The following is a 27,601-nucleotide window of genomic DNA, read 5'->3' as shown; positions in this document are numbered from 1 at the left end:
TAAGCCTTAACTATTGTACATAACTATTATACAGCAAAGTCAAGTTCTTCATATTATTAGCCAGCCCCCGTTCCCTCTTGAGGGACAAAAACAATATTTTTTTCAGTTAAACCTTGACTGCTAATAGTTTGCTCAGAAATGCCAACTTTTATTTACCAAAAAATTGATTTCCAAATATCACGCTTATTCAGGGCAAGAAATAATTTCCTAATGGGTATAGGTTTACTTTAGGCTAATTCTTTAAATATATAATTCCTAAAATATCTCAATCTGTGTTTCCTTTTTGGGAATTTATTGGTAGGTTTCTATTCTCCCTTGATACCAATGCATTCTACCCACTAGTCTTAATGGTAATCATGTGTGAATACTGAGGGAAGCAACAGGCTGATGAAAGTAAAGTTTTGTCTCGTCAAAAAGGATTTCAAAAATCTTTGCAGTAATTTAACACTGCTGTGTTCTAAAACCAATAAAATGTTTAAACTACATATTTCAAATATTCAGGGCCAAATTCATCTGTAGATCACTTGGTTAACTTAAACAGATATGCACCTGAGATGAACAAGCCTATGGGCCAAGATTTTCAGAAGTGACTAAGGATTTTGTATGCTCAGTTTGAGACACCTTAGAGGGTTCTGATTTTTGGAGAGCAGGTGTAAAGCACTGTCTGAAAAATCAGGCCCCTTTAAGGTGTTCAAGATAGGCCCTCAAAAGTACAGACACACAAAATAACTTCTGAAAGTCTTGGATGTCTAAAGCTGCATTCTGTGTAGTAACAACTCAGACTTTGGTTAGAAGATGTAATTATGTTTGCTGTACAAACAGAAGAACAACATCTGACTTGCTGCTGGATTTATAGTTAAATATATACCTGGCTTGGAAGATAAAAAGTTGAATTATTAAAACAAAGGCTGTCACAACTGTGACTGATGACTTATTTCAGGTTCATTTAGCTACTTGGTATTGCAGGCAAAGTGATTCAGTTGAATTCACCACAAACTTGTTTTAAAAGCTGATTTAATATCACAGACAAATCATGCCAGTATCACATCTTGGAACTGTCAAACAGTATAAACTTAAGCCAAACATGTATGAGGGCACTAAAAGATATGTTTTATTCATACTTCTTAGTCTGCCAAGAAATATAGATTAATTTCTTTTTGAAAGAGTTCATTTTGCCTTAGTAATTGCCAGATGAATCTGGTGTCCTTGTGAGATGATGAGAACAACAAATCGTAAGTTACTTAATTTTAACTTTCAAAAACATCCTTGTAATATAATAATGTTATCTGATGAAGTGGGTTCTAGCCCATGAAAGCTTATGCCCATATAAATTTGTTAGTCTCTAAGGTGCCACAAGAACTCCTCATTGTTATCTGTCTAGTTGTCCTTAGTGAAAAAAAGAAATTTGTTTTCCCACTAATCTAGTCTACCTCTACCCAATCAATAGCTCACAATCTGTAGATGAAAAAAATGTCTTCAATTTTTAAAATTGGTTAACTGGTAACTAGTTGGCATGACATATGGAGTTTTTAATTGGAAGAAAGTTTGTTTATTTTATGCAACTTGTTTGAGTATGGCATATTACTGACAAAACCACAGATGATATGCAAGTTCTGTTAAGTAAAAACAGTTTTCTGAAGATCCCTCTATTTTATTTCCCATTATAATAGGCACAGATAGTAATTGTGAGAAAATTACATTCTATGAGCCAAGAATAAAAACTCTTAAATCAGTTCTGAGGAAGTGGAAAGGCATCACAGTAAACACACAGGCACCCCATAATCACCTGGAAACAGAAGTGCATGAATTTGACTTAATCTGATGTGACCTGCTGAAAAACCACAATTAGCATGTGACTTAGCTATTACACTCCATGATAAAACAGACCCTCAGGAAGTAACAGAAAAAGTAAGATGCTTTCTAATAGCGGTTTGTTTTTTTTTGCAGTATTACTACATATCCCATTTGTCAACTTAAAGACTGTGGGTAAGATCTTGACTCCATTGAAGTCAAGGGGACTTTTGCCATTGACTTATTTGGGAACAGGATTTCACTCATACTATTTCATTTTTAACTCAGGCATTGTATGAGTTATTGTTAATGTTGTAGTTTCAGTGTTTAAGAGGTCACTGTATCAAAATCAACCCAGAAAGATCAAGAAGTGACAGGCAAATCTTGAAGACATGGTTAACTTTGAAGAACATGCAAAGATTCAGGTCTGTTTTTAGTTTAATCAAACAGTTTTACCATCCCTAGATCTTACAGTGTTTAGTCCAAAGAACTAAGTGACCCTTTGATTTCAGATGTTGTAATTACTCCTTATACATCCCATTGTAGGTTATGAGTAATGGCATGCCTCCAAACATCAAGAGATCCATTCTTCACCATTTTACATCCCTAATTTTTTCTGTCAGAAAACTAAATACAGGTGTTACTCCTTGCCACAATTCAGAACCAAAGAAGAATGGAAACTACTATTACAGTTGCTTTCATTGATCTTGCAGGTTGTGGGGGCCACAGATGCCCACCAACGTCACTTCCCAGAGCAGTGTACGCTCAGAAGTGGTAGCAGTAATTAAAAACTTTTGAAATACATTCCACAGTTTACACATCCTGAAAGATCCCATTCACCATGTGTGCTGCCATATAGCTCTCTATCAGCAAAGTGGGTGGTTTCTATTTTAACAGAATCTCTCCATCCAGGTGAAATATTTTAAGATTGTGGCTTTAGCTATTTTGGCACATTGTGCCTCAGATCTACCAGAATACCATCTATTATCTATCTACTATCAGCCTATAGTACAATTAATCCTTTTAAACAATGTTTTTTGGACATTCACAATGTCAGAGCTGCCTTCTAAATGCAAGTATGCAAATGTGTTTTCCATGCCAAATCAGGGTTTACCTATCTCAGCATGGAAAATTTTCTGCAATTTATAATCTAGGTATTTTAATTAGGATTAAATTCTTGAAGCCTGAAATCTTTTTAATTGATTTTAATTAACCATTTTCTTGGGCATTTTTAGATGAGTTTCTACCTATATGAAATGTCATTGAATTTGGCTTCAATTCTTACTTTGACAATTAATACCTTGCACAATTAATGACTGATATTGCTCAATTTTCTCTAAGCCCTTAAAAAAATCACATTGTCCTGATGAAAAGCTATGCTCTCATGTTTGCCTGAGTTCTCAGAACACATGCTGAGATGTCCCATTTATTATTTTCTAAATACAAGAGACTAAAGGCATAAGCATACCTTTGCCATTGTGATATCAACTAACATTGACCTCTCTCTTATATGGGCCTTACCTGAGGACAACAGTTTGTGAGTGCGTAAGAAACTGATTGCCAGACGCATTATGGATGCCTTGTCCAGATGCGAACTAACATTGTGGGGCAAGGGCAGTTCATGGGCTAATTCATAGAATACTTCAGTCTCCTTGCTTCTTCTGCACCTTGCTGCATCTCTTGATTTCTCCTTCCTCCTTTCTGAGCTGCTCCTATAAAGTAAGCAAAAAAGACAGCTCCTGAGAAGCAATTCATATCTTAAGAGAGACATTCACTGCCAAGGAATATAATCTTCTCAGCAGTGAGCCAGCTGGGCCATTTGAATTAAAATAATAGATGTGATAGCATTTTGATTCTTTATAAAAGCCCCTGGAAAGTGACATCACAATAAAAGAAATTGATATTTCATTCAGGTCAGCATTTGCTCCCACTGAATTCCCATTGACTTCAATGGGAGCAAACTGTGGCCGTTAGTAATAAGACTTAAAAGATACAGCAAATCATGGGTGCTGCCATCATTCAATTTAAATTTGATTCACTAAAGGACTCTGTTTTCAGGAGATTTTAAAAATTGTTTGGATTTGTCAAACAAGCTGAATTCAGATATTTTCAGTCTTTGGAGACATACATATCTTTCAAAATGCCTTGTAAAGAAACTGACGTACTGACCCCATTTAAAGTTAATGGCAAAACTCCCATTGTCTTTACAAGGGCAAGGATTACATCCAGAATCTTTTCGTTTCCATAACTATATAAAATAACGTATGGAATGATACGGTATTATCATGGAAAGCTGTTCTGATAATTCTGCCTACAGTGCAAGGAACTTTTACAGCACTGTCATATGGGACATATATTTAAAAAAAGACAGCTTAATAATGTGAATTTACTACTGACTACAGATCGCTTACAAAGGATCCAATCCTGCCAGGACAAGAGTGCAGAGAGTAGTGCACCAGGGTGACAGGTGCACAGCACCCATTTTACAGCTGGAACTATTTCAGAAAGTGTGGCGCTGTTCCTAGATATAGCAAGTTGGAAAGGCCATTCCTTGCATTTCAATAAAAGTAAGCAGTATGCTATCAAGCTTTGTTGGTCTACACAAAATGTCCCAGTTCAAAATCTGATGTTACACATGAAAAAACATCCTTTTCATTTTATTTTTTTTTTTACTATGAAAGAGACTGTCCATGAAATATATTAATTAGAAAAATACTGTACCATGAAATAAAGCCAATTCTTGGCAAAATCTGTTCCAGTAAAGTCTCCTTCTCTCTCCTGTCTGTCCCTCCAGTGAAATAAACACAACCAACAGAGCCGTCTCCTCCACACTCCAACGAGAACAAGAAATACCGAAGGTCAAAGGGATTTTACAAGGGGCAGTGGACAAAATTAATCCACTAGAAAGCACAATGCTAAGTTTAAAGAAGCAAGAAACACAAGCATATTTGTTACAAGTTTGGGGTGGGCTAGTTTCTTGAGGGAAAACTTCATTAATTCCTACACAGTACTTCATAAATAGCCTTGGAAGGATTAGATTTTTACCAGTAAACATTGGTAGATGTCGATTTCACTGTACATATACAAAGCAATGAAAAAATAGTTCCACTAGAATAATCAAAATTTACAAATAGGCAAAATAAAAAATAAAAAGGTGCTTGAAAATTTAATTAGCGTAAAAATCCAGTGATTTTGACTTTTGAATTAGGCTTGTTAGAAATGGACTAACAAATGAATAGGTATGATTTCTTGATCTAAGGATATTTACTTTGTATATTTTGACATATGATGCTGACAATTTGTGTTTTAACAGTCTATAAAGTCAAACTTTTTGAATATCAATGTCTACTGTCATAAAATAATTGTCTGAGATCCCCCAATAATGTCATGCCACTGTGAAAATCCAAAATGGATATCAATCTAAAAAAATGCTTACAATTCAAAGGTGTTTAAAAATCTTCAGCTGATATATAAATCAGTGTAGTCCCATTGACTTTAGTAGAACTTCATCAATTTAGAACAGCTGATGGCTTTGCCCCTTAGCTGTTCATTATACAGTGCCCAGTGAAATGTATTGCTCCATTTCCTGGTCAGAAAATTATAACATAGCAGTCATTTTAAATGACCTGGCTTGGATGAGAACAGGATGTGACACGTAAGAGGTCAATCTCTCAGTTTCAGAAGCTGTAATTTTTTAGCATGTATCCCATTTCTAGAGTCACCCACACAGGCTCTCATTTTGAGGCTATGAGCAAAGATGTTTGTGACCTTGGGCAGATTATAGCATATTTTGAGTGGGAGAGGTTGGGAGCCTGGACAGGTTGGAAGTGCTTGTCATCAGGGAAAATCACAGATGGCTTTGTCATCTTGGCTGCAACTCCGCGCGGCTCCTGGAAGCGGCCAGCCTGTCCATCTCCTAGGCAGAGGGGCAGCCAGGAGGGATCTGTACGCTGCCCTGCCCGCAGGCACTGCCCCGAGTGACAGCTCTGCAGTTCCCATCGCCCCCAGCTGCCCCTCTGCCTAGGAGCTGGAGGGACATGCAGCTGCTTCCTGGGAGCCTTGCAGACTTCCTCCAACCTGAAGTTAGTGCCGCCCAGAGCCCGCACCCCGAACTCCCTCCCACACCCCAACCCCCTGCCCCAGCTCAGAACCCCCTCCTGCACCCAAACTCTCTTCTGGATCCTGCACCCCACACTCCCTCCTGCACCCGACCCCCCCCCACATTCCGAACCCCTCCGAAGCCCCAGCCCAGAGCCCCCTCCTGCACCCCTAACTCCTCGTCCCCAGCCCCACCCCAGAGCCCTCACCCCTCCCACACCCCACACCCCTGCCCCATCCCAGAGCCCCCTCCCACATCCTGAACCTCTCATTTCTGGTCCCCAGCCCAGAGCCCATACCCCCCAACACACACCCCAACCCCCTGCCCCAGCCCAGAGCCCACTCCTGGACCCCTAACTCCTTACCCCAGCCCCACCCAACAGCCCACACCCCCAGGTGGAGCCCTTAACCCCTCCCACAACCCAGCCTCCTGCCCCAGCCCAGTGAAAACGAGCAAGTGAGCGAGTGACGGAGGGAGGGGGGAATGGAGTGAGCAGGGGTGCGGCCTCAGAGAAGGGGCGGGGCAGAAACAGGGCCCCAGGGTGGGGGCAGGGCAGGGGTATTTGGTTTTTTGCAATTAGAAAGTTGGCAACCCTAGCCTAGGTGGGTAAGGTTGTAAATGTGTGCTGATAGGCATTTTATGAGAGTAAGGAGTCTCAGAAACACACCTTTTAATCCCTGAGACTGATCTCCAGTCAATTTAGTACAGAACTATTTTTTCCCCAGATGAATATATTCCAAAATGTTGGCAGAGAGATTATGATGAAAGTTATCTAGGAGATGCTGCAAACATGGAAACAGCAGTCACATAGAAATTTGACAATACTTCAAAGGGACTGCTTAAGTGAGTAACAGGCCCTCAAAAGAGGACACTGATTCTTTACTTTGACTGGTTGGAGTTTTCATTTCATGGGACTATGGTAATTTAACAAACACAAGTTAATTAGTATAGTATCTTACTGTTAATTAGTATAGTATCTTACTGTTAAGGCCATAGCCACAATCAAATAAATATAAGAAATATATTTTTAAATCAACACAGCTCAATAAAATAAATACAGACTTTTCAGATGTAAAAGAAGATAACACCAACCCTTCTCCCAAAATCAAGTACACTTTTAAAATCACAACCCATCAAACAAGATGCAAAATTAAAATAAGGATTAGAAATACATTCGTTCATTTAGGTCAGAAGGAACGGACCTTTCACACACTTTTTTCTTGTCTTTATGACTGGCCCGGCAACTAGAGTGAAAGCCCATATAACAGAAATGTTTTCCCCACACAACAAATATTTTAGTTTTTGAGCTGGTGTAGTAGAAGGCATCTGAGCCAAGAACAGGATTGAAGGTAATTTAATAGTGATCTAATAAGTAACGGTCATATTATCTGCTCAAACGCAGTCCCTCCACCCAGATTTCTGCAGTGTTTGTGTGCAGGAGAGTCAGCTACCTCTATTGTCCTCCTTCTGCAGATCGCAGGAAAAGCAGAACCATGTGTGTATTTTTACACCAATGTTTTCTCAGGGAAATTTATGTTTTTAAAACCCCATTTCTATGTAAAGAAAGCCTATGCTATACTCAAAATGATTAATCTCTAGGAGCAAGTCCACCAGTGGAATAAAGATTAGAAATGGAACAAAAACAAAACAGAAAACCCCCATGCAGCAATATTTACGAGAATTTCCAATTGTGACTTGGAGAATGTAACTCAAACCACAAACGTTTGAGCTCCATTCTAAATCTAGAGCCTGCACTTTTCAAATTGGTTCTAAATTAGACAAAACATCCAAAATTGTAGGAAGTAGCATCCCCACCGAAAAATCTCATTTCAATTCTAAACCGAGCATGTACACAGGACAAGACATTTGCCATTCACAAATTAAAAATGAGTTGTGTAAGACTGGCAACTTCATGATGCCATTCAAGCCACAAAGAAAAATATTTAGTTTTGTCAACCTCAGTAAATATAACATAGAAGTGTGGCTAATGAGGCAAGCTGGTTTCATTAACTGGTTGCCCAAGATTTTTAATAACCTACGCTGTCCTTAGAGAGTCATTGTTTCAAACTGTATTACGCTATCCTTCTACAATGTTTCTGATCACAGTCATTATTTTCGTAGCTGACATTGTTAAAGTTTATTACATACGGCACCCATAGTTCTTCTTTACTCTAAGAATCCTGCAGAAAAGAAGGCTCTCTACCTTTTAAAGAATTAATTTGCTCAATCATTATATTTTTAAATAAATAAATAAGTTATCAGAATGCAAGCACTTCTGCTTGAAATACTCCCTCCCAGGTAACCCCATGTATATCTGTTTTTTTCCTTTTCTCTCCTTAACACAGCACACTGAAGCGCCATCGTTACTGCAACCAGACATGCAACACACACACACACACACATTGGTGCAATGGCAGCCATTTCTCATGGCACAGAGAATCCCAACACCGCAACAAAGCTCTGTCTACCCTTCTTTGTTTATTTGCCTGACAGGGACAACTCTTTCAAAGAATGTCACTCAATGCTTGCTCCTCCTAGCTGTGAGGTTTCAAAAATTGCTGATGTATATGTTTGTTTGTTTGTTTGTTTTCCCCTGCTCATGGCTGCACAAGCAATGGCAGTCAAGCAAAACAGAGACCTCACTAATATGTGGTGTTTTCATGTTTTCGTTTGCACACTGGAGGCCAAAGCTGGCTGCAGTTACACCTACTGACTTCAGTGGGGGAATATTTTACCCAGGCTAGGGCTTGATTCACCCATGTCAGGAGAGTGGAAGCATAACTACACAACTGGGCTGTACTAAGCCCATGAAAGAGTGTTTACACTGAATCTTATTCATACCTCAGTGTGGTAAGAGGACAGATCAGGGAGAAGGCAGGGCTTAGCAAACTCCTGAATCACTCCCTCACAGCAAATTTTAGTCAGGCTACAACCTGCTTTTGTGGCGAAAAAGAAAGAGCTGTTTGGCCTGAATGCAGGTCGTTTCCTGCAGTGACTCAAAAGCATGGATCTAGCTCACACAAACCTCTGTGGGACATCCAAGGAACAATGTGCAGCGATGGTGTTTCCACCAACACAAAAACACAGAGCCTATCAGCCACCAAGTGCCTCCCTAGAATCCCCTCAAAGCCCATTGGTTCAAGGGGGCCTGGCACCTTGCAGGATTAGACCCTCATGTCCCCATCCATCCAAACACTCATGTTGTAATTGCAGTACAATTCCTCCCTATAAAACAGTAAGAAAGGAATGTCAAAGTCCAAACTTCTGCAGGAAAAAAATGAAATCACCCCCAGATCAGGGAGCAGGCCTGACTGCCTCCCTCACCAGAGTACCTCAGCCTCCTTTCAGGGGGTAATGGTGGGGTGGTTGTTCGGGTGGAAGAAAAAAAGTTCCAAGCAAGGATTTCCCTATGCTAATTTGATGATGCTCTGGAGTGGCTGAAGAAGGGCTTATTCATGCATGAGCACAGTTAATAAAGGATTTGACCTGTAAGAAAAGGAAGTGTTGAGAATGTATGGATGATTCTCAAACCACAGACTATAAGCAGCTTGTCTTCCCTTTCCCACCCTCCCAAAAGGCTGTTTACACAATTCCTTAGTCACTCTTGAGTGTGTTTAGTTCAGATTCTGAAAACTGCTGTTGTATGCGGGGCAAAGAAGACAAAGTACTCAGGAGTACTTCATGAAATCATTTGAATTTTCAGTAGCAAAAGCTCCCCAGGCCCCCCCCCAAAATAACCCAAACAACAGACCAACCCCAGAGACAACTATAACACCGAAAGACCCCAGTTGGTGGCGGGTGGGATCAAAATGGGACCTCTGGAGCTCAGTGCATGAGCCAAGGCTGTAGAGCAGACTCTTTAATCCCTCTCGCTCTCTCTCTCTCTCTCTCTCTCTCTCTCTAAGTGGTCTCGGTGCCACTAAATGAGACAGACCACCACACCCAGAAGGTGTGTGGATTACATACTTCTCCTAAAAAAGAAAAGGAGTACTTGTGGCACTTTAGAGACTAAGAAATTGGTTAGTCTCTAAGGTGCCACAAGTACTCCTTTTCTTTTTGCGAATACAGACTAACACGGCTGCTACTCTGAAACCTGTCATACTTCTCCTAGTTGAGGAAGTGCATCCTGAGCTTCAGAGACTTCCCAGTTAAAATCCTGGTCAAGCTGCCCCTTGTAACACTGACAGATCCTTGTCGTCTGTGTGTGGAATTGAACCTGGAGCCTCTGGAGTTTAAAGCATGAGCCTCTACCGCATGAACTAAAAGCCAACTGGCTGGTAGCTAAGGCTGTAGAGCAGACTCATTATCTCTCTCTAAGTGGTCTCAGTGCCACTAGATGGGACTGAACACCACACCCAGAAGTTGTGTGGATTACACAACCACACAGACAAGAACAACCAAAGAGCATAACTCCACCAGTCAGATGAGCTCCGATTATTTTAATTATGCCCTGAACAGAATTAATGATCCCCTTTCTCAGGGCGAATAGCCCCTTGCACCAGAATAATCTCACTGAAGTCACTGGGAGTGTTTGCAGAGTCAGGATGAGTTAAGAGGATCACAACCTGGCCCTAAAAAGTAACCCTTATTCCAGTATTGTAGTTGTGTGTATAGCTGTCTACTTTCAGAAAAACAAAGCAACGTACATGCATGTCTGTTTTAAAATATGCATGTTTAAAATATGCATATTTTTGTCTTAAAATATACTCAGAAGTTCAGTAGGAAAAAAGACGAACTTTTTAGTCATGGGGTAACTAGAACCCATTTGCACTAGGTAAGTAATTCTTGTGTATCACAGGTGTAAAGTGTTCACTAGTTTGAAGTAGTGTTAGATACGCAAATTCTGCCCTGGGCTGCACCTATGCAAGCCCTCTGATTTCAGGAGAGGTTGCATGGAATAGAGACTGGCCCCCTTTATTTAAATAAAGTTAATCCACTCTTGAGCTGGACATATGAACATATGAACTTCTGCTTGGTGCATCCATATTTGTTCTTTTGTCCCACCCCACCAATAACTGGCTTTATGTCAACCAAGAATACTTGTCCTCAGTCAGTATATCTAATCTTTAACCTTTCCATGAACATCTACCCTTCAAAGTTCTTGGTGGCTATTTAGCAGCTAACATCCTGGCAATCCGCTTTAGAGATGGCTCCTTCTGCTATGGACATTAGTGGATCTAGGCTTGTTTAGTGGACTCTTCATGGTGTCACCAGAGTTAATCATCTTCTGTCTTTACACAAGTCCATGTGTGTGGACAATGCATGGCAGTACTGCTGGAACAATTTTTATAGTGGGGGTCCTGAAGGCAGAAACCATGTATGTGGGTTGTTATTACTACTTCAAGCCAGGGGGTGCAGCAGCATCCCCAGCACCCCTACTTCCAGCACCTATGCTGCAGGGGAGGAGTGAATTTGTGTGTGCATGCATGTGTGTGTGTGCACACGTTTAGGGATAGCCTCCTAGTCAAAAAGGGTTAGTTCTGCAGAATGTTATAACCCTGTAATACAATTAGACTTTGTAGGTTCAAGAGCACTGAAGTTCCAGGGCCTCTAGGGTTAGTACCCAAAGAACTGAAATCAGTATTTAACTATGGCAGTTTTCACTGATACAAAATCTGCTGTACTGCGAATTTATAAAATGTTTAGAATTACATAGCTTTAGACTGACTTACTTTAGTTTACTTAATTAGTTTTGTGTCTCTGGACTTTGTTTGAAACTGCTGTGTAAGTAAACCTCTTAACCTTATAAAGTAACAGGCATATTACTTTACATTTCAAGGCTCATTATTAAGCACTTGTAGCTCAGACATGTATTAAAGGTCAAGAATCCACAGTTAATTAAACTGTCACACAAAATATCTATAGTAATTCATGCTGGCCTCAATGTGTACAGTAAAAGCTTCAGATGTTAACTTGTAGAACAAGAATAGCTATGAAAAGATAACATAAAATATAAATGATTTACTGTACACACAGAATGGCTGACCAAACTGATTAGACCTCATTTAGAACAATAAGAATTTAAAGGAATATTTTTAGGATAAAAGTCATATGAATCTGAAAGTATGCGGTTAATATAATCTTCCATTATTGGGGATTTTTTAAAAAATCAAATGCACTTCTTACCACTTGTTTACATTTTGCATTTCACTCAGTTTGAACAATAAGTGCCAGATACTCAGGTGCTGTAAAATAGCATAGGATCTAGCCCTGAAACTATAAACAGGTCAGTTTCTCTTCTATTTACAGTCATTTTCACTTTCTGGTTCTACATTAGCTCAGTGATGCAGTGTTTGGGTCTTGCACATAGACAAATATTTAACAAATGTACAAAAGTGGGTGTCATTCTTATTTTGTTTTTAAATTTTGTTAAAATGTTTTTAATAATGGGGTTTTGTAACAACTCTATCCACCTAATGTTCAAAAATAACCTTCACTCTGGGCATCACATTGTCCTTTTGACAATGCCGCTTTAAATTAAGAACATTGATAACTTGTAAATGAAATGTGCATGATAAACAGCAGTTGACAAACTCATCAGGAACTGAGGCCAAAAATATGGAAGTTGAGAGTGTAACTCCAACCCATTTAAAGTAGACAAGATTGTCCCAGGCAAAACCAAGGTAAGACTTTCTCTGGTGAAAGGCATTCACTAATGCATTATTTTCACAGGGATGGCCAAATGGCAGCTCATGAGCTGCATGTGGCTCTTTTACAGTTCAAGTGAGGCTCGCAGAGCCCCCTTACCCCACTCCCCCCATTCTTCGCCCACCAGGCTGGGGTGGGGGGAGCTCGGGGCTTCTGCCAGAGATGACTGGTGCCTGCTCAGAGTGGGGGCGGGGGGAGCACAATTTAAAGGTTCCCCACAACAACTTGAGTCACGCCCCCCCAGGCATGTCCCCCCTTACCCTCAGCAGCCCCATCCTACAGCTCCCCAGTGTTAGCTCCTCAAGGAGAGGCAGCAGCAAACAGCTGGGAGCTGTAGGGAGGGGTGACTGCTTTAGCTCTGTGGGGAGAGGCAGCAGCAAAAAGAGTGGCTTTCCCCTGCAGTGGCTCCCTACAGCTGCAGCTCCCAGCTTGCTCACTCCAGCAGCAGCAGGGTGGGGGCCTGGCTGCACCATGTGACCAAGTGGGGCCAGCATACCTTGGCAAAAATCGGTGGGGCACATGACCTCATGTGCCCTCCCCACATCACCTCTGGCTTCTGCCCAGCGGGGAGGGGGGTCTTGGCTCAGGACTTCAGCAGGAGCAGGGCTGGAGCCCTGAGCCCCAGTGGGCGCCTCCCCTCAGAGCTGGAGCCCCAAACCCCAGCAGGCACCTCCCATGGGGCTGGAGCTCCAGCAGGCACGCCCTGGCCCTTGAACTTCTAAAGATTGTCATATGCAGCTCGGAGGGTCAGTGAGTTTGGCCATCCCTGTTCTGAAGGCTGAAGCAGACTCAAGTGGCCAAATTCAGCTTAGCCTTAAACAACTGTGTTTAAATTATACACCAGGTGTTAACTGGTTTGAAAACAAGTGTATACATATATAAGTGGTAAAGTGGTGTAAGTTGCACTGATTTGGCATCCAGTGGGTGTGCAAAACAAGTGCAAGGTCCACACCAAAGGGGGTTAATTAGTATATTGAGGGAATAGAAGTTTGGGTATTGCAGGAAATCAGTCACTAATAGGAGGGCGAAAGAGAATTAGGGGTATATGTTACCTCATATCGGGGTGGGCAAACTTTTTGGCCCGAGGGCCACATCAGGGTTACAAAACAGTATGGAGGCCTGGGTAGGGAAGGCTGTGCCCCCCCAAACAGCCTGTCCCTCACCCCCTATCCACCCACTCCCACTTCCCACCCCCTGACTGCCCCCTCAGAAACCCTGACCCATCCAACCTCCCCTTGTCCCTCCCGCTTCTTGTCATGCAAAGAGACCTTAATACCAGCATGGCTGGTCTCAGGAGGATTGCTCCAGCACTGGGGCAAACTCCAGTGGTGCAGACTCGGATCCTATGCCACCTCCACTCACTGTGCTCAGAATAAGGGGTACGGCTACTGGTAAATGGGATATGACTAGGGCTTCTCTACACCACAATGATCCCTGACTATTGTAATGGCCCTTGAGGCTATTGTCAATCTTGGTAATTTAGAGTAGCCCACAAACTGCTCTAATTTCTATGAACGGCTAGAGCAAAGGTTCTCAAACTGGGGTTCATGACCCCTCAGGGGGTTGTGAGGTTATTATGTGGGGGGTCCATGAGCTGACAGCCTCCACCCCTAAACCCCACTTCTCCTCCAGCATTTATAATAGAGTTAAATATAAAAAATATGGTTTAAATTTATATGGGGGGGTGTCACACCCTGAGGCTTGCTGTGTGAAAGGGGGTCACCAATGCAAAAGTTTGAGAACCACTGGTCTAAACGGTAGGATGAGCCTAGCACACAGCCAGCCTTGGGTCAGAGAAGTACAAAGCCACCTTTTACACCCTCCCCTCCTGAGTGGTACTATCAATAACTCAGCCACAACCATGGTTCTGGATCACTGAGTGTTTTAATCTGAAGTTAAAACTGTTTGGCACAACACATTTAACATCTTTTAGAGGCCGTTTGTAATGCCAGATAAAACAGCCATTGAGAAACGTGTCCAGCAAGGACAGTTTCAATGCAGGTTCTCCTCGAAAACCAGCAATTGCACTACCCGCTTTGTAAATACACTTTTCCAAGCAACAAAATGGTTTTGTGTTGTATTGCTTTTCTTCACAACCTCTACTTTTAAATCTATGTTAACTGTAGTAAAATAGGAATTGGACTCACATCATGATACTGAGGATAGTTTGTCAATATGCAGCACTATATATTTATCAATTATTTGTATTCAGAGAGATTAAAGATCCTAATCTCACAGCAGCCTTTCGTTGTAGCAATCAGTCAATCTTGACAGCTAAGCTACAGGTCTGTACACAGAATTACTCAGAAGCTAGGCAAGCATTGTTAAGATCTGCTTTCAGATAAGTCAACTATTTACCTAATCTGAAAGCACATAGGAAAAGGTGTGCTTTATCTCTGCAGTAGAGCGTAAGAACAGGGGTGAACAAAAGGCAGGCCACAGGCCTAGAAGTTGTACTCTGCTCCCAACCATCCTCATTTTTCAGATGAAGGCACAGACTATGTTCCAGCCTGTGATAGGCCTTCTTGAGCCAATATGAAGGCTGTTCAGCTCAAGGTAGACTATTTCATGTGGATCCATCCGCAGGTAAATCAGCATGTCTCCTTTTCATTCTGACCACTATTTTAAGGCTAAGGGCTACATTCTGCCATCAAATTACCTCAATGTGACCTCTCTGCACAAATCTGTGGGCAAAATTTTGCCTTAAATTCCACTGGTTTGTGAACGACTTGAAAAAAAATTGCTTCAATCTGCTGACATATTCTGGATGTACACATCCTACCATGTGGGCAATACCAACTGAGGTTTGTGGGACCTGTGGTTAAAATCACTAGTACTCCATAAGGCCCAAACTTGCAGCCACAACACCAGCTCTTATCTGATACCTCTGGCATACAGTTATGTTAAAATTTCACTCCGGATGTCTTTGTGGAAAGAAACAATCAGAAAGCAGCTTGCAGAATGGGTGTGGACCATCAAGGACTCAAGAGAAACTTCTTTGAAAGGAAGATGTTTGAAAAAAACACTTGCAATACCCCACACCCTGCTGTTTCCACCATAATATCGCCACTTCATAAACAAGATGGTATCAACAGCCAACCTTACAAGGTGCTGGAGGCTCCTAACCCCCATTTCACTGTGTGTGAAACTGGCTCCATTGAAGTCAATGGCAAAACTCTCACTGACTTCAATGGGGCCAGGCCTTCACCCTGTTAATAAGTGGGACCATGGGCGATGGGTGAACCATGGGCTTGGGGAGGCTGCCCTCTGGCGCAGCCCACCCCTTCTGCCTGAGGCCCTGCCCCTCCCACACCCTTCCCATGCCGATGCCCAGAGCCCCGCCTGCGGCCGCCAGCCACCCCAACCCCAGGCCACCCAAGTACCTCCAGCCCCAGAGCACCAGGTGGGTGGCAAACAGCCCCCCTCCACCAGCCCCTGGAGTGCTGGACAGTGCAGACCCAGCACGTGGGGCAGCCCCGCCATCCCAAGTCCCAGCTGTCCTAGCTCCAGCCCCAGCCGGCTTTCAGGAAGAGAAGCAGACTTCCTGGGCTGGAACAACTAGTGGCAAGCAGGAGGGGGCCTCCAGGTGGAGCGTGGGCAGGGCCACATGGGGCTGTTTAGGGAGGCACAGCCTTCCCCAGCCTATTATACGCACCGCCCATGAGTGGGACTACTCACCGGGTGAGATTTTGTGCAACAGAACTCTCAGCCCAGAAGCAGGGAGGCTAAAGTGGCTTTGCCAACTTATATCTGGGCTGCTCTGGTGAACAGAGATACCGCCCCCCCCAGAGTAACGTAGACACCACTGTCTATGTTAAAAACTTCCTCCATGGGATTGCCCTACGGGCTGCAGCACTGCTAAGAATTCCTGCAGTGCTGTGTGTTATAGTACAGCCCAACACACCCTACAGCACCTATTCCTAGCCCCGAGCTTGCAAGGAGGGTCCTTCAGAAGAGGCCTTATGGCTGTTTTCCAAAGTACCAGCTCTGAGGAAAGCCTCCTCTGACCAGAGTTGCTCTTAGGGCTTCTTTACAGCATTCCAGCCCCTTTTACCTGGCGTGAAGAGGCTGGAGCAGGGGTGCAGATCTCACCCACAGCGCATCAAGTTAAGCACATTCTTCAGGTCTTTGTAGGATTAAGGCCCTGATTTGTAGTGTATTTTCTCTACACATTACAACAGCAGGTAAAACCTTGCACGTAAAAGTAAAATAATTGAAAATGATATCCTAAATGTACACTATGATGCTCCCTGATTCTGGAAACATAATTTTAATTATGTCTTCAAATAGATAATGTTAGAGGTTTCTATGGATGCATATTTCAAATAAATAATGTCTGGACATGAGCCTTTGTTGAATAATCCAGGCTGAACTCGAGAGGAAACAGGGTTTCTTTTTAACACAAGTCCATTTACTCATATCTCCACAAGGGAAACATAACTACTGTTCTCATTAAACCACTTTGTTTCAAAGATCATAAGTCTGTGTGTTTGTTGATCCCTTTATATATAGACCATGTGCATAGGGTTGCCAGGTGTCCGGTTTTCAACTGGAACACACAGTCAAAAAGGGACCCTGGCAGCTCTGGTCAGCACCGGTGACTGGGCTGCTAAAAGTCCGGTCGACAGTACAGTGGGGTTAAGGCAGGCTCTATGCAGTCCACAGGAAGCTGCTGGCATGTCCCTCTATCTCCTAGGCAGAGGGGTGGCCGGGGGGCTCTGCGCACTGCCCTTGCCCCAAGCTTGGGCTCCACAACTCCCATTGGCTGCGCTTCCCAGGAGCCAAAGGGAGCCTGCCTTAGCCCTGCTGTGCTGTGGACTGGGAGACACCTGAGGTAAGGAAGCACCACCTGGCCGGAACCCGTACCCCCACCCCCTGCCCCAGGTCGGAACCCCCTTCCACTGCCTCCCAGAGCCTGCACCCCTAACCCTTCATCCCCAGCCCCACCCCAGAGCCCGCACCCCCAGCTGGAGCCCTCTCCTCCTCCCACACCCCAAACTCTGCCCCAGCTTGTTGAAAGTGAGTGAGGGTGTGGGAGAGCAAGTAACGGAGGATAAAGGGGGGATAAAGTGAGCGGGGTGGGGCCTCGGAGAAGGGTGGAGCCTCAGGGCAGGGGTGGGGCGGGGTAAGGGCGTTCGGTTTTGTGCAATTAGAAAGTTGGCAACCCTACGTGCACAGTGAAAGTATATATATGTAAATGCATCCTATACAGTAGTAGGCATGTGGGAATAAATGACCACTTAAAGAGAGGAAGACTATGCACATAAGAATATGACCCTATCTCAATTACCCTGGTGTAAACCCAGTCTAAGTTCACTGAAGTGAGTAGATTTATAGCTTGGAATCAGAATCATGCCCAGATCTTTCAAAGACTTAATGTCCTTAAAAATTTCTTTCCAGCTGTTTAGTATTTTGGCTTGCTGGCTTTTTTAGGCAATAGTTTCACTGTGCCAGCTAGAATGACTACAGAAAATGGTTCTCTTTTTAGCATTTTCCACCTCATTCTTGTGCTGCATGCAAAGACATATAATGAGAAACAAAAGGCACTCCTCCTCCATCCCCCTCCAGTTTGAATCCTTCAGACTAATATGAACCTTAACACACTATGCTGGAGGCAAGTTAGATTGGGCCAAATTCATTCCTGGGGTAAACTAATTAATTCAATGGAGTTATACCAGAAATGAATTTGTACAATTCATCTTCACAACAATGGAGGCGAAGTCACAGAAAAGTTGGTAAGAATTTTGGTCAAGTAGTCAACACATAAAATTGTCTTAGAACTGATGGATTATTTTGGTTGCTATCAAAATTTGATGAGCATTTAAGCAATTCTTTATTGTTGACATGCCTCTCAACATTTGGCGCGGCAGTGAAATGTTTGAGTGAAGTGGAAACTACATGTAAAGAGGAAACAATTGTAGCCCTCAATATCAGTATTTCAAATATTTTAAAAATTAGGGCTTGGGTTGCTGAGCTCAGTTGCTAACTCTTGTGACACAGGATAATTATTCATCACACAAAATCTTTCAACAGCACCAAGAGTATAAAGGAGCTTAAACTTTAAGACAATGTGAACAAATGCAAGCACAGCCATTTGATTTTTTTTTAAATGGCCTTGCTTTAACAACTTTACATTTCTGCACATCCTTGTAAACTAATATAGTTTAAACACTTTAATTTCCCCTTTTACACATGGATCAAATCTGAGAAAGAGACATTTAGTGTATATAATACTGAAGGTACACGGCTACTTGTTCTTTACTATTATCAAAAATAAGGAGTACTTGTGGCACCTTAGAGAGTAACCAATTTATTTGAGCATAAGCTTTCGTGAGCTACAGTTCACTTCATCGGATGCAAATGATCGGATGATCATTATCAAAGATGTGCATTTGCACTGTTAGCCCAGCTTCTCCTTCTAATCCATCCCAAAGTGATGTTATAATGCCATTACATTAGTGTGTTACAATGATTGACTGCGATGCCACAGATTCAGCATTGTGATTACTGCAGGATCAAGGAGTAGGGGAAACTGCTTTCTAAGGGGAAAAAAGCCACCTTTAAGACACAAAAGCCAAGATCATTGCTGGTGTGGGTGGATGCAACTCCATTTACATTACTACAAGTGCCCCTGCGTACACCAGATAGATAATCAACAAAACTGTTTGGTGTGAACTAGCAGTAGAAATATCCACAGTTTCAATGATGAGTCACAGTAACGTGAGCTGCTTGTCTGCACTGTGCTTTCCCAAACCTTCACCTGACTTGTATCACTGTCCCTGTAAAGCCAACCCCCCACCCAAGCCCACTGCTTCTACTCAATAAAGAACATTTATTTCTCGAATCCATTTACTTTATTTAACAAACATAAATAAAGAGGCAGAACAGAAAGAAAAAAAGGTGACCTTGGGGAAAAGGGGTTGTAAAGTTGGAACGGGAGAAACATTTTCAGCTGTGTAACGTAACAACGCATTCCAGGCCATCAAAGGTCTGTGAATGGGCACCTTCTGTTCCTTGAACCCTCCCCCTGCGTTAAGTGAAAGGGATAATGGACTTTTCACCCATGCCTCCTGGAACACTTGTGGGAGGCTGATTCTGTACCAGGCGATGCTGGCTGACTGTCCAGCAGGTCTGCAGAGGGACTTTACCCTCCTGCTTCTGTTCCTGCAGTTCAACCAGATGCCACAACATGTCTGCTTGATCCCTCATAATCCAAAGCATCTCATCCTGCACCGCACACTCTCGCTCACTGGAAGCTTTCCTGCTTTCCATGTCCATGTCGAACTCCTCAGACAGTGAAATCCTCCACGCTCTCAGCTCTGGGTCAGCTGTCCCAGAGGCGTTCATTATCTCAGTAAACATGTCTTCCCACGTTCTCTTTCTTCTCCTTCTAATCAGTGAAAGTCTGCTTTCAGGTGTGGATGACACGCTGAAGGACATTTCCAGCTGTCAGTCATGGGGAAAAAAAATAAAGGAGCCATTGTACACGAATAAAATGTTTCCAAAGCAAGGCCGTTTTCATAGAAAAAAACCCACCTTATTATACTAGGTGCAAGCCATAACATAATCAGAATCCGTAACCATTCACTGTGCCATTTTGCTGCTCCAGCCATGGTGAGTAGGCCCTCCTGGGTCATGGGTGACCACACTTTTAATGAAATTTATGGCAGACTCATGTCAAGAGCAAAGGTAGCTAGTCAAACAATGGCCCTTCCCCATAGCACGACGGGAAGCTGTTTACAGGTGGGGAGCAGGATGTTTTCACTCCCAAATGCGTAATCTCTCATATGGGGCCCCAGTTCCCTATTAGCCACTTTAAACTACTTGCTGACCTACGCCGAGCACAGTAAAGGCACATTAGCGGCCGCATGGTCTGGCGATCCAGAATGTGGGGGGATGGTGTGGGTCTACATGCCCTTTTTTTTTTCCGTGTAAGAGCACTTTTAATGAGAACTTCCCCTGTTTCCCCTAAGCGACCCTATGTGATATTTGTCTCCTAGGGGTACCAGAGGCAGAAAGAAAGGAGATGCTGCAAGTGTCTGGGTATAGACCCAGTCCTTATGCTGCTATGCTGTGCACTGCAATGATGCCAGAAGAATTAATTCAGGAGCGGGGTGGGAAAGTGTCCTACCTTGGTGGAAGAAATAAGACTGCCCTGCCCAGAAACCTTCTGCAAAGGATTGCAGAGTACTACCTCCAGGAAAGTTTCCTAGCGATATCCATGGGGGATTCCTGGGCTGCCCTCTGCGTAGCTGAAGCGGCCTCTTGTAAGCAGAGAGCCACAGCACCTCGCTTTGTCTTCACAGTAAACATGGAGTACCACCGAATGTGTGTGCGCCCGCTAAAGTTTAACTGGGTTTTCATTGTAACTGTAGACTCCCCAGAGGTGACTTTCCCAGCACTGTGACCCTCAGGGCTCCAGGGTTAAAAATATTTCCTGGCTCTCGGAGAATGGATCCACCGCTCAACTGTCTCCCATTCTCCTCCTCTTCTTCCTTATCCACCATATCATCCTCCTTGTTGTCCCTAGGCACACACCCCTCAGAGGTGTCCACGTTGCATGTGGGGGTGCTGGAAGCGTCACCCCCGAGAATCGCATGCAACTTGTTGTAGAACCGGCACGTGTGGGGTTCAGCACCAGAACGACTGTTTGCCTCCTTTGCCTTCTGGCATGCTTGGTGAAGTTCTTTTATTTTCACATGGCACTGCTGTGTGTTCCTTGTGTAGCCCCTCTCCCCCATTTCATAAGCAATCTTCGCATCGATGTCAGCGTTTCTTCTGCTGGATCGGAGCTCTGCCTGCACAGACTCTTCTCCCCACACAGCAGTGAGATCCATCACCTCCTGTGCAGACCAGGCGGGAGCACATTAGGGGCATGTAGTCTCCATGATCAGCTGTGCTCAAGCTGGCATGGTCCCAATGCTGATCAAACAGGAAATGGGAAATCAAAATTTTCCGGGGCTATAGCAGGGGAGGGGCTGTTTCCTGTGTACCTGGCTGCAGTGCAGCAGAGTTGAGAATGCTCTCCAGAGCGGTCACAGATGAGCATTGTGGGATACGACCTGGAGGCCAATCAAGTCAAATTACACAACGCTGAATCTTCCCTACCTCACAGTCCACCCATGAAAATCGAACTAAGCAATACGCCGCTCTCAGAGGTGGATTACATAAGTCAACATCAGAGGCAACTCAGGTCAATGTAAAGGACCTGGTAGTGTAGACGCATACACTAACAGGTTGACTTAAGGCAGCTTCCTTTGACCTAACTTTTTAGTGTAGACCAGGCTTATGAAACATTGTATCATGTAAAAAACAGCAAGCAAACAAACCGTTCCTAATCATACTCTATTAAATTCAGAGGGTCAAATTCTGTCCACACTTATAGCCATGCAAGCCTTCTGAAATCAATACCATATAAACACACAGGTAGAAATAGCCTGGGCCATGCTATTATGCAAACACATGCAGTTATGATATAGATCAAATAGTGACATCAGAAGCAAAACATTTTAGATACAACAAAACTGAAATAAGAAGTGGCTATAGGCTCAACATTTGCCAGTTTCCAGAGACGGATCCTATTCTGAGTGGATGTGTCAGATAACAATATAAGGTAACTGTCAATAAACACTTGGCGAGATCCGCAGCGGGTGTAAATGAGACTAGCTCCATTGACTTCTACTGACATTTCAGTGCTAATAATGTTTTTATCTTCAGAGGCTCCTCAGTCACCAGAGACTACACTAGGAACTTATATCAGCACAGTTAAAGCAATCAGGAGTGTGCAAAATCCATATCCCAAGAGATATAGCTAAGCCAATTTATCCCACAGTGTAGCAGTGGCAGATTAATGATTTTGCCGCCCCTAGGCCCTGAAATAATTGCCGCCCCCAGCCCCATATGAACTTGTTTTAGCTTTTTTACAAATTCGTTTGAACTAAAATGAATGTAAATATCATTAAAATAATTGAAAATTTACAAGTTTTATTATAAATAAAATTACAAGTACAGCGGACCCTCACTTGAACGCACATCTGTATAGCACAATTTCGCTTACAGCACGGAACGCGCAAGGATCCAAAACCCCGTGTTCAAGCGGGGGTCCGCTGTATATCAAATATTTATTTTATGTAGATACAAGAAATAGAAGTATGAGAGTAGTAAGTAGTTACATTTGTTTATGCCTTTAAGCGGCAAACTTATTAATTAATTCTGTATAATCCAGAGAAGTTGTTAGATTCTTTTCAGTTGTCAGCAGAGAAAGGGAGTTTAATTTTTCTTCACTGAGATTAGCGCTCAAATAGTTTTTCACCCTTTTTAATGCCAAAAATGATAATTCCGCTGAACAGTTTGTAGCAGTATGCAAACGAACATTTGGAAGGCAATATCAATATTTGGATACAGGGAATGAATGTTTCAATTTCGAAGAAGGCTGCAGTATCTTAAAATTGACTTATTTTCATTTTCAGGAATTTCGACACCTTCCAAATACGATTGAAAATGTAGACACTCATTCATGAATGATTTTTCTAAATCTCCTTGGTAGCATAGCTGTAATTTGTTAGCGTGAACTGTTATATCTGTTGTTGAAGTATTGGTAATGTTAGCGAGAAACTGAAATCTGCCATACATTTCTTGATACACATTACTTCTGTGTTTTAATTTGGAGCATACAAGGTCTAGTATTGTTAAAAAGGTATCTACTTTAAATTTATCTCTACCACACATTTCCACGTCACCTTCGCGTGTCTCATCAGATTGAAGTTTACGCTTTCTTTTTCACTTTGTGTCAAATTCGTAATCTTCAATTTCAGATTTTTCTTTGGCTTTCTCTTCATACATATCAAACAAGTCCCGTATAGAGTTAATGTATCCTATTAGTGAGTTGTAGATTTCTACAACTGTCTGTATATCAATATTAACATTTTGCAGTTTTTGGCTAGTTATATGAAATCAATCCAAGAGTGAGCTCCAAAATACAGCCATAAAAGCTGCCTCAAGTTGATCGAGTTTTCGCTGCAGGCCTGCAGCTTCATTACATGTAACAGGTTTCTCAGTAGCATCTTCCTTTATTGTATTTAAGGCTTTGATTATGGCATTCCAGTTTTCACTCAAATTATGACAAGCTTCCACTCAAGATGACCATCAAGTCTCAGAAAGTCTTTTTATTACTTTACAGACTGGCTTCAAATTAGATAGTAATATCTCCCACCGGTGAGTAGAGGCAGAAAAAAATGAATAAAGACGTTGGACAGTTGAGAAAAATGAAGATGCTTCTTGACAACTTTCTGCTGCACATACTCCAACCAGATTTAAAGAATGCGCAGAGCAAGGCACATACACAGCAAAAGGATTTATATTCTTTATTCTTCCTTGCAACCCGCTATATACACCAGACATGTTAGTGGCATTGTTGTATGACTGGCCATGGCAGTTTGAGATATCTAATCCATAACAATTCAAAGTTGAAAGTACAGCATCAGCTAACTGTTCTGATTTGTGGCCAGTATTTGGTAAAAAACAAAGGAACCTCTCTACTGGTATGCCATCATCGTTTACATATCTCAGTATAAAAGCCAATTGATCAACATGAGATGGGTTGGGGGTTGAGTCAATGCTTATCGAGAAATATTTGGCTTCTTTTATTTCTTTAATAATATTTGAGATCACATTTGAAACCATTAATTTTATAAATTCATTACATATATAGAATGAAAGATAAGATACGTTACCTCGACCTTCATTTCCCGTAACATGCAATGTGATATGCTAAAAATGGATCAAATTCTGCGACAAGCTCAAGGGTCATCGCGTAACTGCCCTTATAAGTTGATCCAAATTTTTCCACTTTACCTCTAAATGCAAGTCCTCTGCTTGAAAGTTTCTTTACCACTGCTACAATCCTCTTCAACACATTTCTCCAATAAATAATTTCTTCTTCCATTTGAAATTTTAAATTCGTACCAATTCTTCTGGATAATTTGCCTCTCTTCACCATTGTCAGTGCACACACTTTATGTTCAGTTGCACTTTCATGTTCATGTAGTCGAGCTGATATGTTTTTCCAGTCATGGTATACACTCGTTGCCAGACTAGAGATCCCTCCGAATAATCGACATGGGGCACAAAACACAGCTCCTTTGCTCTCCGAATATACAAGATATTGCCGTGGCTTTATTTCACGGTTTAAGAGATGTCATTTGAACACATTGTTTGTTAGAACATGCATTTTATAAGTATATTGTCTTTTTGAGTTAGTAAAATCACTATCGATATTTTGTTTAGTACCATGCATTGATATATACTCAATTGTAGCATCGTTCAATATCGATTGGGCCGGGTCATCACTTATGGTAGATATTTCAATGTCAGATTGAATTTCTGATGGACATGATTCGCAAATCTCTGCAGTATTGTCAAAGATATCCAGATCGTCATGATTCCTGGTAGTCTCTGACAGGCTAATATTTGAAGCATTTTCTTCAACACTAACCACAGCCGGAATTTCTTCATTAGTTTCAGTATGTACTTTAATCACATCAATATTTTCAATATCAACACCAGTATTTTCACTTTTTACTTCACTACTACTTTCAACTATTTTTTCTGTCTTACTGTTGGCACTAACTGATACATTTTGCGCATTTTTGCTATCAGAGCATTTTTTTTTAACTGAAAACCGCTTCATTTCTTCCTTCCGATCATATTATTAACGTTTAGGGTTCTCGCGAGTATGCCAACTAAATGGCTTTGCGCCGTCGTGGGTGGTTTCCATACGCGCTATGATTGGTAGTATCGTGGTGTCACTGAGGCTGCGATTACAAAAATGCTGCTATTATAAATTTGCCACCCCTGCAAATTTGCCACCCTAGGCCTAGGCGATAATACTGCTGCAGTGTAGACAGCGTTAGACTGGCAGACAAATTCTTCCATCGAAGTAGCTACCGCCTCTCCTGGAGGTGGATTACCAACACCAGTGGGAGAAACCCCTCCTATCTGTGTAGGAAGGGTCTACACTGAAGCTCTGCAGCAGCACCACTGTAGCTGTTTAAGTGTAGCTATACCCTAAGAAGGCCGTTTTCCCCCCCTCTCCAGCTGCTCACACCTTGGAACATTTGTCCTCCAGATGGAAGAGACTGTGCAATCTTCTTGGAAGCTTTTAAAGCCACTCCAACCAAATGGTGGCCAGCTGCAGAGGAGCCATATACACACTTTGTTTTGGCACCTTCCTGCTCTTTCTCGGCCCTGCAGACCAAGCATGCTGCATTACTTAGGTTCCACTGATACCAGAAGCAAACACCTGACTTTACTCACGAATTCTGGTCTCACAGAGCAGCATGGCTGTCATTCCATTGCGTCAGAGATGGGAGAGTTTTACTTAATTTATTTCTGTTGTATGCAACAGCAGTAGGGATTAATATTTTGCAACCATTTCGTTTTGAGCCTTCATTTGCTAATGCTAAATAAACCACAGAGCACATATTTACATTTAGAGCCTGACTCTCATTTACACTAAAGCCCATTTACACCACCCTGGAAGTTTAAAGAGGTCTCAAATTGGATGTAAATTACAATTAGGCCCATATTATGTAATAGAATTTGTGCAAAGTCTTCTGCCTGTAAATTTGTTTATTGTTATGTTCCTCTGCAGGTAGGGTTGCCAGATGCTCAGTTTTCGACTGGAAAGTCCAGTCGAAAAGAGGACCTGGCAGTGTCCAGTTAGATGTACTGACCCAACACCAAAAGTCCGGTTACCACGAGGCAGGGAGAGGCACTGAGTCATTAACCCCCACTTGCCCGTACTCAGCAGAGGCTACCTCCTACCGGCTGGCAGGCTCCCTGTCAATCTACAGCAGCTCCCAGCTCAGCCCCATAGCAGAAGGGTGGGGCAGGGGAGAGGCCTGGGGAAGAGGTGGATAAGGGGTGGGCTTTGGGGGAAGGGGCAGGGCAGGGGGATGGGCCTCGATAATGGCCTAGATCCTCAGCTGGGGTAAAACTGCACAGCTACTCCTTTTTGCACTTGGTGGGCATCTGGCCCTAGTTCTTTTGTGTTTAAATTATTTCAGTTCTAATTTGTGTAACTGCCAAACTTCAAACAGAAAGCCTGAGATCCACACACAGAAAGGTGCACACAGTTGCACATCTACACACACACACACAAACACACACAGTTATGCATCCAGAGCAGAAAGTTGCTCCAAGAAAAGGACCAATGTTCCTATTCACATGGAGTCACAGAGACTGCACATACAGTTTTGCAGGCATCCCATGGGCCTCCTTTCCTTTGATAGCAGTGGTCTTGGTGGGAAAAATATATATAAAAACTTTTATTTTCTCTTGTTCTTTGATAAATTTATTTATTTATTTAATCAGCTGGCCTGAATGGTCGTTCCAAAAACTACTGCTTCTCAAGAGAAACGGCAAGGAAAGAAGAAAAATAATAAGGTTAGAGAAAGTACATGCGGTGCCAAAAATAATTGTTTTTTCATGAGGAGTCTCCACTGGGATATTACAGAGACCTAAGATGGGATATACTGAGAAATAACAGCACCACAGTTCCTGTTTGAAATGGAAGTGCAAAGGAATTTTCAACTTCATGCATATAAAGAGCATACTGTACACATTGTGATACAAGCTAAATCCAAAAGTAACACTGCTGGGACTGATGTAATATTACTGAATTATATTCAAATAATGGTGCAGTTAACTATGCTGTACAGAACAGGCTGCAGCTGCTAGAGAAGACATTACTTACAAAAAACTATATTTTTACAGCTTATAAAACAGAAACAAAATGAAAAGTCTCTCTCTTTTAGATGAAGAAATATTTGCTTAAGTCCTTCAACACTGGCACATACTGATATGCCAACAGTGAAAGAGATGGAATTCTGAGCTCTTTGATTTTTACAAAGCTGATTTGCATTATTCAATGTGTTTCAGTAACAATTTCATAAAATGATCAAATGCACAGTAGTAGATTCTACTTAATCTATGTATAAACTCCATTTTTCTTAGAAGCTTAAAATGTAGTTTTCGCTAAATGAATATTTAATGAATAAAACC

At 42.3% G+C, this 27,601-nt stretch overlaps 1 protein-coding gene across 1 annotated transcript in view; it reads right to left on the bottom strand.

The window, feature by feature from the left end:
- The window catches only part of EPAS1 (endothelial PAS domain protein 1), a 148,486-nt gene that overhangs the window by 65,605 nt on the left and 55,280 nt on the right, over positions 1–27,601 (bottom strand). The window contains exon 2 of the mRNA XM_077813866.1: positions 3,313–3,503. Within this exon, the coding sequence (XP_077669992.1) occupies positions 3,313–3,503 (191 nt within the window). The remainder of the gene's footprint in view (positions 1–3,312; positions 3,504–27,601) is intronic.

The sequence above is a fragment of the Eretmochelys imbricata genome, chromosome 3 (genome assembly GCF_965152235.1).
Source record: "Eretmochelys imbricata isolate rEreImb1 chromosome 3, rEreImb1.hap1, whole genome shotgun sequence".
NCBI lineage: Eukaryota > Metazoa > Chordata > Testudines > Cheloniidae > Eretmochelys > Eretmochelys imbricata.
This window is presented reverse-complemented; position numbering and strand designations above follow the sequence as displayed.